Source organism: Arabidopsis thaliana, chromosome 5, assembly GCF_000001735.4.
Source record: "Arabidopsis thaliana chromosome 5, partial sequence".
NCBI lineage: Eukaryota > Viridiplantae > Streptophyta > Magnoliopsida > Brassicales > Brassicaceae > Arabidopsis > Arabidopsis thaliana.
Genome location: NC_003076.8, coordinates 19375180 through 19388682, shown reverse-complemented (window position 1 = coordinate 19388682; position 13503 = coordinate 19375180). Strand labels below are relative to the sequence as shown.

The following is a 13503-nucleotide window of genomic DNA, read 5'->3' as shown; positions in this document are numbered from 1 at the left end:
AGTCGGAAAGTTACTGGGCTTAGGCCCATTAAATGAGTCGGTTTTGTTAGGTTTAGACCAAAAAAAAAAAAAAAAAAACTAGGTTATATATATTCTCTTTCTCTGCCACAAATTGTCTTCATACAGTAAAGAATATAATAAGTTGTCGAAGGCTTGAGCGTTGTTCCTTCTTCTTCAGGTACTTTTTGATCTTCATCTTTTTTTTGGGTTTTAATTTGTCCTTATGAATTCGTAATTGTTTGATTTGATTATTCGATTTGATCGATTGATTCTGTGATCTGATTTGTTTTGCATGTGGTTATCGTTGTTTTAGGTTTCGGGAATTTTAGATTCTTAAGTATACTTGTTTATCGGCTTTTCTCGTTTTGATATCATAGCAATCGATTTCGTGTGTTGAATTAATTTTAATCTGAATTAAGATTAGTTATTCCGTAATATAGAATTGAAGAGATTGGTTTTTGTAAGACAGATCCATCAGCTAAATCTATTATTGTCTTGATCTTTGAAATTAATATGTAATATTTTTTGTATTATTAATTTCTTTTAAGATTTATTAGTATCATTATTCATTACTGATGAACGCATGTTATTAAGATTATTGAATTTAATTCAACTTTTATGGCTGATTTTTTTAATGGTAAATTGCACAATATTTATTGTATGATTAAGGTTACATGACACACTTTGTATTATTACAGCTTCGGTTATTGTTTCTTGAGGATTTTATATCCGTATTCCAGTTTTGAGTTATATTACTCTGTTTTCGGTATTAACTAGCTTATGTACTGTTGTTGTAGGTTTTTGTTCTATTGTTAAGATGGGAGACAAAAACGATGACGACAAGAACATTGAGATATGGAAGATTAAGAAGCTGATCAAATCACTTGAAGCTGCTAGGGGTAATGGAACCAGCATGATCTCACTCATCATGCCTCCGCGTGATCAGGTCTCTCGTGTTACCAAGATGTTGGGTGATGAGTATGGAACCGCGTCAAACATCAAGAGCAGAGTCAATCGTCAATCTGTTTTGGGGGCCATAACTTCTGCTCAGCAAAGGTTGAAACTTTACAACAGGGTCCCTCCTAATGGTCTTGTACTCTATACTGGAACCATTGTTAATGAGGATGGTAAGGAGAAGAAGGTTACTATTGACTTTGAGCCTTTCAGACCCATCAATGCTTCTCTCTACCTTTGTGACAACAAGTTTCACACGGAAGCTTTGAATGAATTGTTGGAGTCTGATGACAAGTTTGGTTTCATTGTAATGGATGGAAACGGGACTCTCTTTGGAACTCTTAGTGGTAACACCCGTGAGGTACTTCACAAGTTCTCTGTTGATCTTCCGAAGAAACACGGAAGAGGAGGACAGTCTGCTCTTCGTTTTGCCCGTCTCCGTATGGAGAAGCGTCACAATTATGTTAGGAAGACTGCTGAGCTCGCCACACAGTACTACATCAATCCTGCTACAAGTCAGCCTAATGTGTCTGGACTGATTCTTGCTGGTTCAGCAGATTTCAAGACTGAGTTGAGTCAGTCTGATATGTTTGATCCCCGACTGGCTGCGAAGATACTGAATGTGGTGGATGTATCATATGGAGGAGAAAATGGTTTTAATCAAGCTATTGAGCTGTCAGCTGAAATCCTTGCGAATGTGAAGTTTATCCAAGAGAAGCGTCTGATTGGGAAGTACTTTGAGGAGATAAGCCAGGACACGGGGAAGTATGTGTTTGGTGTGGAAGATACGTTGAACGCTTTGGAGTCTGGTGCTATTGAGACACTGATTGTATGGGAAAATCTCGATATCAACAGATATGTGATGAAGAACAGTGCGACTGGTGAAACTGTGATCAAACACCTGAACAAGGAACAAGAAGCCAACACTGAGAACTTCAAAGTAGCCGACAGTGACTTGGCTTTGGACGTGGAGGAGAAGCTGTCGTTACTGGAGTGGCTTGCCAATGAGTACAGGCGTTTTGGTTGTGCGTTAGAGTTTGTGACCAACAAGTCACAGGAAGGTTCTCAGTTTTGCAGAGGGTTTGGAGGAATCGGAGGAATACTTCGTTACCAGCTTGACATGACTGCCTTTGATTCCGAGGATGGAGAAGCTCTTGATGATGATTCGGAATGACAATCAATCAAATCCTCACCATCGCTGGTTGGGGAAGATGGCGCTCCGCCATGCCTGAACCAGCTTGCGCGGGCTGTCGGGGTCGCGCTGAAGAATTTGAAAATAAATTGAAGAAGCATCTTTTGTGAAGGTAAATGATCGATCTCTTTAAACTTAGGTTTCTTCTTTGAAAACCCTACCTTAATCTCGATACTGGTGTTAAAACAGGTGATGAATGAAGGAACATGTGGAGAGTGAAGAAGCCTTGGCTTTGGTAGCGTTGTTGGTGCCTAGACATTTATGGAGTTTTATTTTGAGTTGGTGTTTCTTTAATAATTTACTTTGGTCAGTTTTATTTCAGAATTGGAATACTCTTGTCTGAGAGAATTTGGGTTTTTATTACATGGATGTCTTTAAAACCTTAATTAAATCCTAAATTCTATAAGTTCAAAGAATTAATCTAAAATTCGGCATTGGAATTTCTTCAGTTAAAAAAAAGAGAAAATTTATAATTAAACATTTGGCATGAACCACACTTGGGTTTATAAAACAAGTTGCCTTGAATAATATCCCAAACAAAATCGTTTTGTAATAAAAACTTGTTAATAAATTCAAAGACCAAAAAAGGGGTTGGTTTGGTTTAGAGCTTCCACCTACCTCACCTAGTCACCTACTACTAAATGTAACGTCATGTCTCTCACAATTTACCACTCTCTTCTCCTGTTTTCCTCTTCCCCAACTCTCAATTTTGCTCAGACAAAAAATCAATGGCTTTGCAAGTGCAGCAAACTTCAGCAGCCTTCACAATCTCCTCACCATCCACCGCCGCTGCACGCATCAAACTCTCCCCTTTCAGAACCGTGGCGGTTAACCGCGGAGTTAGATGCAGCGGCGGTGGAGTCGGAGGCGGAGATGCCGGGAAGAAAAAAGCAGTTCCTAATTCGAATTATGTAGTTCCTATTGACAAATTCTCGTCTTCTTCGTCGATTACTAGGCCTTTGATTGAGATACTTCGTGACCTTAATAAGAAGATTCCTGATAACATTGTTAAGAGTCATGATCCTCCTTCTACTTCTGCTGCTACTTCTGGTTTTATCCCTTGGTATTAATTATCTTTTTTTTTTTATTATCTTTTTGTTGTTAAGAAGATTCTTGTTGGTTCTTGATCTGAGGTTTTAATTTATAGGTACCATGCAAATCGGATGCTTAGCTTCTATGCTCCTGGTTGGTGTGGTGAAGTTAGAGATGTTATTTTCTCTGAGAATGGAAATGTTACTGTTGTTTATCGTCTCACTATTCGTGGCTCTGATGGTGAGGTAAAAGTTCTTCAACATTCCTCAATTTCTTTCTTTCTTTCTTTCCTTGGGTGTAGTTGTGTGTGATTGAGTAGGTAAGCAAAGAAACTTATGTCTGATTTGACTAATTTTGTGAAAAATTAAACCTTTGCATTGCATACATTGTGTCTCTCTTATTGTATCTTTGTAGAGGAAAAAACTTTGATGGTAGTTTTCAAGAGTTTATTAATGATTAAGGAAAAGATTCTAGTTCATGTATTGATGCTTGTTTGTCTTGTTTTTGTGCAAAATCAAACCTTTCTAGAGGTTCATTTTGCTAATGGTATATTTCACGAGTATAACAACGATTATAAGCATATGCTTTGGTAGATTGAAACCAAAGGTAATGTGATCGTGGAAGTCCTCGAGCCTTATGACTTTGGTCATCTATGGCAATGCCTAAACCAGCAAAATCCCATTTTTATGACTTTGATATGATAGAAGGTTGTTTTGTGGAGAGCGAGTTGGATTGGTTGTTGAAGTTGTAGATTAGTGAACCAACATATGTACCATTGATGACAGGACTAAGTTTTGAAGTTTTATGTAATGCAGGCACATCGTGAATCAACTGGGACAGTAACGACGACTGATGATCACATCGAGGATCCAGTTACTGCAGCTGAGGAAATAGCATTCTGCAGAGCATGTGCTCGATTTGGTCTCGGCTTGTATCTATACCACGAATAGTTCACCGATCATATCAAGTTTCCTTACTGTTTTTCAAGACCCTCAATTCCGTGATCTGTTTGTTTTTTCTTCCTTCTTTTTGACATCCTTGTGTTATCTAGAGTACCAAAACATGCAATTAACAGGAGTTTTTATGTATAACCAAACTCTTCATGTTATAATATATACAGTTACATTACATTAAATAGTATGCAATCGCCCTGTGTTAATAGATTTTTGTATGTTTTGTGTACATGAGAAAACATTATGGTCTCAGAAGCTTTGGACCCATATTTGAAATCATCCAAGAAGTGATTGCATCAACGAGCTGCGCAAGATCTTTGGACATGTCAGCACGAAGGATCTTCGAGTCCATTCCCAGCGAACCTCCAACCTCTTTAGCCATAGATTCCCACGGAGTCCCGACAGCAATATTCGCTAAAAACTCACTTCCTCGATTCACCGCTTCTGCCATTCCTGGTGGAACATCCGGAAGAGCCTGTCCAGACAGTAATATAACCCACTTTCAACATTACCACCTTATCGAAAGCAACAAAAAAGTCTCCATATTGATTCTAACTAAGGATGCATGTTCAATCTGCTTTTGTTTATGACTATCTCCATGGTGATGGCTCAAATCACAGTTGCAAAATAGTTTGTCTTAAACAGAACTCGGTACCTGTTGCAGAGGGAGACCGTGATCTCCGGGCAGTGTACGGATAGACATGTCTAGCTTTGAGCTTATGGATGATTCCACACCAAGCACCTGAGCTAGGATTGATGTTTCATCTATTGAATCATCCTCGAATTTTATCAACAGATTCCTAGAGATTCCATAGTAGGATCTTATCTGTACATTATTAGGAAGAATCTCGATTAGTGTGAGGGAATAAGATAGATGGTTTATTAGGACGAGATAAGGCTCCATGATGAGACATAAACCCAATAACATTATGCGTTTCACCTACAAGGCGTCTTGTTTCTTCTGGTTTTGGAACAAAATCTTCTCTTCCCTTTACTAAGTCCATGTACAAGGGAGGGAGCTGTTCCACTAAAGGCAGAATTTGCTTCATGATGGGAGGGCTAAGCGTTTCTAATTGCTTTCGCGTCATCTCTGCCTGCATGTAGGAGAACATAAACGACAAAGGATGAAAGACATTACAAGGTAGAAAGCATTATGACTTCATGTGTCAAAATTCAAAGGTAGTATTTACTGCCATTTAAAAACATAATTAGAGAACAAAATCTATAGGGACTAAGTGCACTTATGACAGCATTTCTTGAGTTACCAAACAAATTGATCATATACAACACCAACAGCAAGAAGTTAGACTATCACTTGGGAAACTAGCTAAGAGCTGCACATCTTAAAAAGAGTAGAGCAAATGAATCAAAACCTTACCCCAAGGCGGATTGTTGGGGATGTTGCCACCTGTGACAACAGTGGTCCAAGGCTTTGAGCCATCGGGACAAGAACTGGGGAGAACAAAGGAATAGCTAAGCTTGCTTCCTGCAAAAATGTAGGGTTCCAAAAAGATATCACTTTTTACAGGTTTTGTGATTCCATAACAGGATTCACAATATCTTTACAATAAAAAAAAGTATTACTTTAGATCAGTTTTCCCCAAACAATTCTGATTGCAACTCTGATTGACTTTGGTAAGATAGCAAAACCAATTTACCTTGTTGTTGAATGCCATAAATACGTTCCCATTTCGCTGAACAGCATACCTTGATCCTGAATGACTAGTGAAAACCAACTCAATAAAAAAACTAATGAGCTGAATCAGTTTTAAACATTCACAACCATTTAAACCTAGTTACCAATCAGAAGGTGAATAACAGATCCCAGTGAATGACCGATCCCAAAAGACGGAAGATCCTGCACCTGTTGAAAGAAAATGAACTACTATTCAACATTGACACCAATTTTTCTTCTCCTGGATCATAGAAAAAGCTAGAACAAAAAAGATTTCTTGTTTCTCTAGGATCACAAAAGGACACTCACTTCTTCTTGTAGAGATCGGCAACATCTATCATACTTAAATTGTACTTCATCTGCAATATTGAAGTGGTCAAAACCACTAGCATATGGTGTCGCAATAACCAAAACATCCCTGCAAACATCACAACGTTATCATAAATTCATGAAACAAACTAGAGTTAGATAAGCCAGATTCATTAGTACATTTTTTTGTTTGCTCATCTATCTTATGAAATTGTCTACACCATGAGACTTACTTCTCCGCTAATCTCTCGAGAAACAATCGATAAGTAAGCTGTGGTGCTGCACCGACAAATATACCGCCAATGAAATGAACAACCATCTTCGGTTTCGAGTTTCTTGGTTTCAGCACCCATGCTCCCTAAAACAAGTTCACCGAATCGTTGAGAACATAAATCTGAAACAAAAAACTTATTCTAAAACCAGACAATTCTCCTAAATTTGACTTAGATTCTAAGAATCATCCATTAAACATTCAAATCAACATTTGAAGATAAGCTCCTAAAATGTTCATATCCAAAAACACATAGAGAAATTGAGATAACACAAAAACACACACCTCAACTTCTGACCAATCAGAGGATCCACCGGAGCTACTCTGAGAATTTTTTACAGTCTCTGTTAATAACCTGAAAATCAAATTTGATTCCACCATAGTGAGCTTAAAGATGAAGCTAGCTACGCGAAAAATCAAGAGTGGCTTTACCTCTCGATTTCGCCGTAGACTTGAATTCCTGTAGACTGATTCCGATCTCTGTTTATATCGTTCTCTTTGGAGCTACAGAAGACTCTTCGTGAGACACGCTCTTTGTTGAAACTGAATATTGAAGGTAGAGACCGGCGATTGTGAGAAAAACTACAGAATCGCCGGCGCGGAGAAAAAGACGGTGGTGGTAAGAGGGAACATGTAGCCATAACTCGGAGTTGGAGGAGATTTTGGGGTTTTTGAGATTTTCGTCGTCGAGAGTTTATATTCCGTTCAGATTTTGAAATCGGAGTCGTGTACGCATAAGACTTCTATGACTGTAACAGCATCTTGTTTCGCAGCTAACGCAAACATTGTGATCAGACCAAAAACTTAATTGTTAACTGTGTGAAAGGTAATTGGGCTTCAATTATACTTAATGGGCCACATTTGCTTTCATTAAATGACGAAGAGTGTCATCCTCTCATGAAGGATTTGTACAAGCCCTATTATGAATGTTAAAAGATCTTGGAATATATAAACGAAAGTCATTCTTTATTTTGTTTCAACCAAAGGATTAAGTATAGTTTTTAGATACGACGATGCCACTGAAAGTAAGTGTTGAAATTTTCAAAGAGTTGACCATAAAAATAATTTAGAATAGAGAAAAATCACTATGAATGAAGTAAATAAGACTTAGTTTTGGTCTCTTGGTAAGGAGGTGTCTCTGTCTCTGTCTCATGTCTCTCTAACCGCGTTGATTTGCCGTCTTAAAAACACAACTCCTCAAACATAAAACATTCACACGCCATGAGAACTCTTCTTCAATGGCACTTACCATCTCAATCTCTTGTTTCTCCTCTTACTTTGTGTCTCTCCTTCTTCTTGTTCTATCTTCCTTCTCCTTTGTTTGCTTCTCCCTCTCCACCGTCTCCATCTCCCACATCTCTAATCAGACTCTTGTATGTGCTCTCAACAACCACTCTTATCTTCAATGTTCCAGTTTCCCTTTAAATTCGATTCCATTTTCTTTAACCGGTAACCTTCGAAATCGAAGGTTTTCGGGGGTTGTTTCAGGGAATGGGTTTGTGTGCGGATTGATATCGCGGCTGGATTCCAACACTTCCACACTTCTTTGTTGGAGATTCTCTGTTGATGGAACTAATATGTTGCACAAAAGAATCTACCACGGTCCTGAGCTCGAAGAGCTAGAAGCCGGGAATTTCCGCATTTGTGGAGTTGAAAGAGTCTCAAGGCGCCTCCGTTGCTGGCAACCGTACTATCTGCCACGGCCGGATAATTACCGTTCCATTGCCTTGGGAGATAATTTTTTCTGTGGGCTATCTCAGCCACCTGGTATGATCAGTTGTGAAGGTATAGCCAAAGTGCCGAGTGGAGACCACTACATCGCGATAGCGGCTGGATCACGACAAGCGTGTGCGATCACTGTTGACAATGATGTCGAGTGTTGGGGACAAACACAGTCGCTGCCACGTGAAAAGTTCTTAGCACTAGCGGTTGGGGAAGACCGTGGTTGCGGTGTTAGATGGTCTAATGGAACTGTGGTGTGTTGGGGCAACAACAACAACTTTAGTTTGCCTCAAACGCTTAAGGACATTCATTTTACATCAATATATGCTAAAGGGCCAATGTTTTGCGGTGTTGCCACAAGAAATTACACTCTAATTTGTTGGGGGAATGAGAATTTTAAATCCGGTGTTTTCACTCCATTCCAAGGCCTAATTTCTCAAGTGGTAATGCCAGGACCGTGTAGAAGAGAATGCCCTTACCGTCCATTGTCAGGATCACAGTCCTTATGCGGCAATGAGTTGATGATTTGCGATTTGAAAAGAAATGATGGAGAGTTTCCTGATACTAGGGCTCAAAACTCTAAGAACAAAACTTGGAGCAGAAGAAACATTGCGTTTCTAGTGGTCGGATGCGTTGGAACGTTTTCCTTGCTCCTTGTCATCAGTTTCTTGATCTTTAAAAGCCACTGTCGATGCCGTGTCCATGACTCTGGACGTCTTGATGATACTAGGACAATAGACATACCCAAGCTCGAGAAGAGGCTGTGCACTCTAGCAAGTTTAGGTAATCCTGGGCAGCTAATGGAGTTCTCAATTGACGAGCTAGCTCTAGCCACGGATGGTTTCTCTGTCCGGTTTCATCTTGGTATAGGCAGCTTCGGCTCTGTTTATCAAGGTGTTTTGTCGGATGGACGTCATGTCGCAATCAAACGAGCTGAGCTAACAAATCCTACATTGTCTGGGACAACGATGAGACACCGACGAGCAGATAAGGATTCAGCGTTCGTGAACGAGCTAGAGTCTATGTCGCGGCTTAACCACAAAAATCTTGTTCGACTTCTGGGTTTCTATGAGGACACAGAAGAGAGGATTTTGGTGTACGAGTACATGAAAAATGGATCTCTAGCCGATCACCTTCACAATCCTCAATTTGACCCTCTTTCGTGGCAAACACGCTTGATGATCGCGCTTGACGCTGCTCGTGGGATCCAATACCTTCATGAGTTTATCGTGCCTCCGGTGATCCACCGTGACATAAAGTCATCAAACATACTTTTGGACGCCACATGGACAGCCAAAGTTTCAGATTTCGGCCTATCTCAAATGGGTCCAACGGAAGAAGATGACGTCTCACATCTCTCTTTACACGCTGCCGGTACATTGGGATATATCGACCCGGAGTACTACAAGTTTCAACAGCTCACAACCAAGAGCGATGTTTACAGCTTTGGCGTGGTGTTGCTGGAGTTGCTGTCTGGTCACAAAGCGATACACAATAACGAAGACGAAAACCCTAGAAACTTAGTGGAATATGTTGTACCATACATTTTGCTGGATGAGGCTCATAGAATACTTGACCAGAGGATTCCACCGCCGACCCCTTACGAAATCGAGGCGGTGGCTCATGTCGGATACTTGGCAGCGGAGTGTTTGATGCCGTGTAGTCGGAAAAGGCCGTCAATGGTGGAGGTAGTCAGTAAACTAGAGAGTGCTTTGGCCGCTTGTTTGACGGCTCCAAAGACGGAGACCGTATCTCGATCAAACACTTATTAGCCACGTTTAGCTTAATTAAATCTTGTGGTCAACTGTAATTGTATTTATTTTTCTAGGGATTAGGAATTTAATTAATTGGTACAGAATTTTAATATTTTCTTCGACGAAAACCCTTGCACAATTCAATTTCTTTTTGTAGCTTAATGTGAAAAGCTCAAAGCAAAAGCCAATGAGATTCGCTGCTTCTTTTTGTACGCATTTTAATTCCAAGTTAATTGTTTGAAGACAAAGAATTGTTAAAGCTTACCAACTTATATTATACTCCATGGGAAAAGTCTAAAAGTCTTCTAATATTAGTTGCTAGGAAAAAGAGTTGGTGAATAATTGGTTTGAATTGTCAAATTGAATTTAGACGCCAATGGTCAAAATTTGACTGATACGAAACACTAAAGAAATTTTGAAGGTCCTAAACTTTTAGTAACTCAGTTCTATTCTTCATGATTGCGACAAGAGAACACAATGGGTTATTTTCAGTAAATCTACAGGTAATAAGAAGAAGGTCTGCATATTTCTGAGGTGTGAGGTACATTGTCTTACTGGCGACAAAACAACCCGTTATTGCGATACAAGAGATATCAATCGAGTGTGATAAATGCAAGAAAGGATATTTACCGCTGGTTAGGTCCTTGCTAAGAATGATTCAACTTACAAGTGAACTTGAAGCAGAGTTCCTCTGTTGAAGCAATTTGGACATAGTAGTGTCGATCTGGGTAAGCACTTCATCAGGTTTGTACCAAGAACGAATCAACTTAAAAGTGAACTTGGAGCAGTGTTCCTCTCTTGAAGCAATTCGGACAGAGAAGAATCGATCTGGGCAAACACTTCCTCTTTTGAGCGGTTTCCCTCGATCTGGATAATAATAAGAAATGAGGTGATTTTGCTTCACGAAAACATTAAAGAAGAGATAGCAAAACCAAAATAGAAAGGGTGTGGATGAGATCCCATGCCTTAATTGTTATATCGTCGTACATAGAAAGCACATCACTCACATTTTGGTTATGAGTCTTCAGCCGCAGTTTTGCCTACAGCGAAAGAGAAAAACTTCAGAGACATAATTTGACTAAGAGTCAATCTCATGTGTAGAAATAATTATCGAATGAGAAACTTTCAAGAGATATATAAGAAGTATTGATTTGCCTTCTCTTCGGTATCATCAAAACGTTGGGTGAGTCTAACAGCAATCTCTTCTGTCTCTGGAGGCGAATACTTCAAGTGGTAGATCTTTCCTGTGACAGGATCCAATCGACGCCCAACAACTCTTTCAATTAGAATTTCTTCAGGAACCTGTCCCAAAAGCAGAGTAGGCGAGAATCAAATGAGGCTAGAGTATTCATAGGATAAAGAGTCAAAGCAATGTGACAGAAGCTAATGAACCTAGTTTTATTATCAGTTGTCCGGATTTTAAGACTGATTTGCCAGAATTAAACATTTCAGCAATCTGTTGCAGAATAACTGGTGCAAAGAAGTAAGAGTTTATCCATTGCATTGAACTCACAAGTATAGGTAAAATCTAGCAAGTTCTAGAGAAAGCCTTTAGATGAGAGATAAGGAACATTGAAATTAAGAACAGTGCTTACTTCGAGGACAATGAATAGATCAGGCTGGAATCCAAATCCCTTGAGAGCTGTTGCCTGTGATGCACTCCTTGGATATCCATCCAAAAGCCATCCTTTTTGCTCTGAATCTGTCTGTGATAAACGATCTTTTACCATCATTACAACTATTTCATCAGGGACCAATTGTCCTTTCTCCATATGTTCTTTAGCACGTCTTCCATTTTCACTTCCAGAAGCGATTTCAGCCCTCAGCAAATCTCCAGCAGAGATATGCACCAAACCATACTGCATACCAACAAAAGAGGAAAATTTTCAATCTGCTTCTGTTTCATGAGAAAATCTCATGCAGCAAAGAGAACTTAAAAAGTATGAAGTCTTCCATGGAAACAGAAGTAAAAATGAGTAGCAAGTTCGACAGAAGCACTGCTTTTTAATCAAGAGCACAATTTTCATTACCTATTTATTCAACAACAACCTTTGCTTTTAAGTCTCAACTAAACATCAGACACATTACAGCAAAGAGGTAGTAGTTTATTTCATAATTAACCATCATGAAGAAAGCATGAAGTCTTCTCCACTGAAACACAGCCTAAAAATTAGAAGTAAAAACGAGTAGCAAGTTCGAAAGCAACACCGCTTTTTTTAATCACGAGCACGATTTCTCTTACCTATTCAACAACCTAAACTTCTAGTCTCAACTAAACACCAGACACATTACTAAAACATGTACTATGATAACCTCTTTATCAAAGAGTATTAAAATTGCAGGAATCAACACATGATACATCCAAAACCTTGTCTGATGCTTGAAATCATAACTGAAGAAAGCCCTTATTTATTCACATGATACATCCAAAACAATGTCTGGTACATCCAAAACCTTGTCTGATGTATATCCAAAAACATTACTAAACCTTGTCTTAGGTTGGCCTAAGGTTCATTCGCAAAATCGATCAAAGTATATCCAAAAACGAGTTTCCTTATTTATTCAACAGCCTGAGCTTCTATTCTTAACTAAACAAACACCAGACACATTACTAAACCAGAAAGCTTGACGTCTTCCATGAAAACAGAAACATAAAAATTATCCGTAAAAATGAGTAGCAAGTTCTGCAGAAACACGGGTTTTTGTTTTAAATTAAGAGCACGATTTTCCTTACTTATTCAACAACCTAAGCTTTACTTTAGCATGTTAACCTCTTCATAAAAGAGCACTAAAACGTAGTCATCATCACAAAATACAGCCAAAAAAATGGTTTAATGCTTGATATCATTACTAGAGAACCCCCTGAATCAGCTCATGCAATGCTATAAGTGGCCGAGTTAAGGTTCATTGACAAAATCGATCAAAGTATTTTCAAATTGAATTGGGTTCATGAGAATAGTATCCAATAACAAGATCAATAAGCTTACTTTGTGAGTAATCAGCTCGCATTGTGTACCTTTACCAGAAGCAGGAGCTCCTGATATCATAATTTTCAGAGGCTCCGATTTTTCAGCCGCCACAATCTATATTCCTTCCACACACAATAAAATCCAAAATTACAAGCTCGCAAATCGCATTCAAAAATCGGAGGTCAAAACAATCATTCACCTGAAATTTGGGAGCGATAATCGACGGAGATCTTGATACACGTCGGTGCCGGTAAAGAGAGTGTAAGGCATCGCCGGATAATGAGAAGGACGACCGTGACGGAGAGGCACGATGCCGGTATAAAGTCACCGGCGGCGGAGAAATAGAATTCACACAGCCCGTCATGTCTCTCTCCCACTCTCTTTCTGTCAATGAGCCTGTGGTGGTGAATACAGAGGGACCAGAGGACTTCACTGTTCCGATAATTTAGTGGAGGGCCCAAACCTAAATGGACTCACTTTAATTATTTTAAGGGTCTATTTGTTTGATCATTTGGTATACTTGAATTGTTTTAAGGGCCTATTCGTTTGCATTTGGTATTTGCATCCAGCATGTGAATGTTGTTTATTTGATCATTTGCTAATTCATCTAGATGATGTAAATAGAGTTTTGTTTGTTTGATTATTTGGATAGATCATTGACATTCTCATATA

General features: G+C 39.1%; 5 protein-coding genes across 7 annotated transcripts; 3 read left to right on the top strand and 2 right to left on the bottom strand.

Moving 5' to 3' along the window:
• Positions 1–95: 95 nt before the first annotated feature.
• On the top strand, positions 96–2638 carry ERF1-1 (eukaryotic release factor 1-1). 2 transcript variants are annotated; one of them, NM_124162.4, is made up of 3 exons: positions 96–178; positions 798–2258; positions 2336–2638. In NM_124162.4, exon 2 carries the CDS (start codon positions 818–820, stop codon positions 2126–2128), a length of 1311 nt encoding a protein of 436 aa, NP_199599.1. In that variant the 5' UTR covers positions 96–178; positions 798–817; the 3' UTR covers positions 2129–2258; positions 2336–2638. The 2 variants fall into 2 exon arrangements, with proteins under 2 accessions (NP_199599.1, NP_001032029.1); NM_001036952.1 differs by having other exon boundaries at positions 121–178; positions 798–2556.
• Positions 2639–2813: 175 nt separating this feature from the next.
• On the top strand, positions 2814–4315 carry RAD52-2 (cobalt ion-binding protein). Its single transcript, NM_124161.3, has 3 exons — positions 2814–3209; positions 3294–3423; positions 3994–4315. Exons 1-3 carry the CDS (start codon positions 2875–2877, stop codon positions 4126–4128), a joined length of 600 nt encoding a protein of 199 aa, NP_199598.1. The 5' UTR covers positions 2814–2874; the 3' UTR covers positions 4129–4315.
• Positions 4261–7164, bottom strand: AT5G47860 (Gut esterase (DUF1350)). Its single transcript, NM_124160.3, has 10 exons — positions 6819–7164; positions 6672–6741; positions 6349–6473; positions 6116–6224; positions 5932–5995; positions 5790–5845; positions 5510–5617; positions 5076–5225; positions 4787–4957; positions 4261–4606 (listed from the first exon to the last, which is right to left on the bottom strand). Exons 1-10 carry the CDS (start codon positions 7025–7027, stop codon positions 4373–4375), a joined length of 1296 nt encoding a protein of 431 aa, NP_199597.1. The 5' UTR covers positions 7028–7164; the 3' UTR covers positions 4261–4372.
• A 328-nt stretch (positions 7165–7492) lies between these two features.
• Positions 7493–10014, top strand: CCR4 (CRINKLY4 related 4). The gene has a single exon (NM_124159.3). The coding sequence runs from the start codon at positions 7625–7627 to the stop codon at positions 9878–9880; it is 2256 nt and encodes a 751-aa protein (NP_199596.1). The 5' UTR covers positions 7493–7624; the 3' UTR covers positions 9881–10014.
• Positions 10015–10217: 203 nt separating this feature from the next.
• AMK2 (adenosine monophosphate kinase) lies at positions 10218–13366 on the bottom strand. Of its 2 annotated transcripts, none has more exons than NM_124158.4 (6): positions 13031–13366; positions 12850–12945; positions 11458–11721; positions 11018–11164; positions 10828–10902; positions 10218–10729 (listed from the first exon to the last, which is right to left on the bottom strand). In NM_124158.4, the coding sequence occupies exons 1-6, from the start codon at positions 13193–13195 to the stop codon at positions 10625–10627; spliced, it is 852 nt and encodes a 283-aa protein (NP_199595.1). In that variant the 5' UTR covers positions 13196–13366; the 3' UTR covers positions 10218–10624. The 2 variants fall into 2 exon arrangements, with proteins under 2 accessions (NP_199595.1, NP_001330051.1); NM_001344749.1 differs by having other exon boundaries at positions 10293–10729; positions 10870–10902; positions 13031–13295.
• Between the last annotated feature and the right edge of the window lie 137 nt (positions 13367–13503).

Bases quoted from the DNA above. Each gene is read 5' to 3' on its own strand.
- AMK2 (NM_124158.4), bottom strand. From the start codon at position 13,195: ATGACGGGCTGTGTGAATTCTATTTCTCCGCCGCCGGTGACTTTATAC. The intron at 12,946-13,030 runs GTGAATGATTGT...GAAGGAATATAG, and splicing joins TTATCGCTCCCAAATTTCAG to ATTGTGGCGGCTGAAAAATC. The intron at 10,903-11,017 runs GCAAATCAATAC...CTTTCGCTGTAG, and splicing joins TTGATGATACCGAAGAGAAG to GCAAAACTGCGGCTGAAGAC.
- CCR4 (NM_124159.3), top strand. From the start codon at position 7,625: ATGGCACTTACCATCTCAATCTCTTGTTTCTCCTCTTACTTTGTGTCT.
- AT5G47860 (NM_124160.3), bottom strand. From the start codon at position 7,027: ATGGCTACATGTTCCCTCTTACCACCACCGTCTTTTTCTCCGCGCCGG. The intron at 6,474-6,671 runs GTGTGTGTTTTT...AACTTGTTTTAG, and splicing joins CTGATTGGTCAGAAGTTGAG to GGAGCATGGGTGCTGAAACC. The intron at 6,225-6,348 runs GTAAGTCTCATG...TGATGTTTGCAG, and splicing joins CTCGAGAGATTAGCGGAGAA to GGATGTTTTGGTTATTGCGA.
- ERF1-1 (NM_124162.4), top strand. From the start codon at position 818: ATGGGAGACAAAAACGATGACGACAAGAACATTGAGATATGGAAGATT.
- RAD52-2 (NM_124161.3), top strand. From the start codon at position 2,875: ATGGCTTTGCAAGTGCAGCAAACTTCAGCAGCCTTCACAATCTCCTCA. The intron at 3,210-3,293 runs GTATTAATTATC...TTTAATTTATAG, and splicing joins ACTTCTGGTTTTATCCCTTG to GTACCATGCAAATCGGATGC. The intron at 3,424-3,993 runs GTAAAAGTTCTT...TATGTAATGCAG, and splicing joins TTCGTGGCTCTGATGGTGAG to GCACATCGTGAATCAACTGG.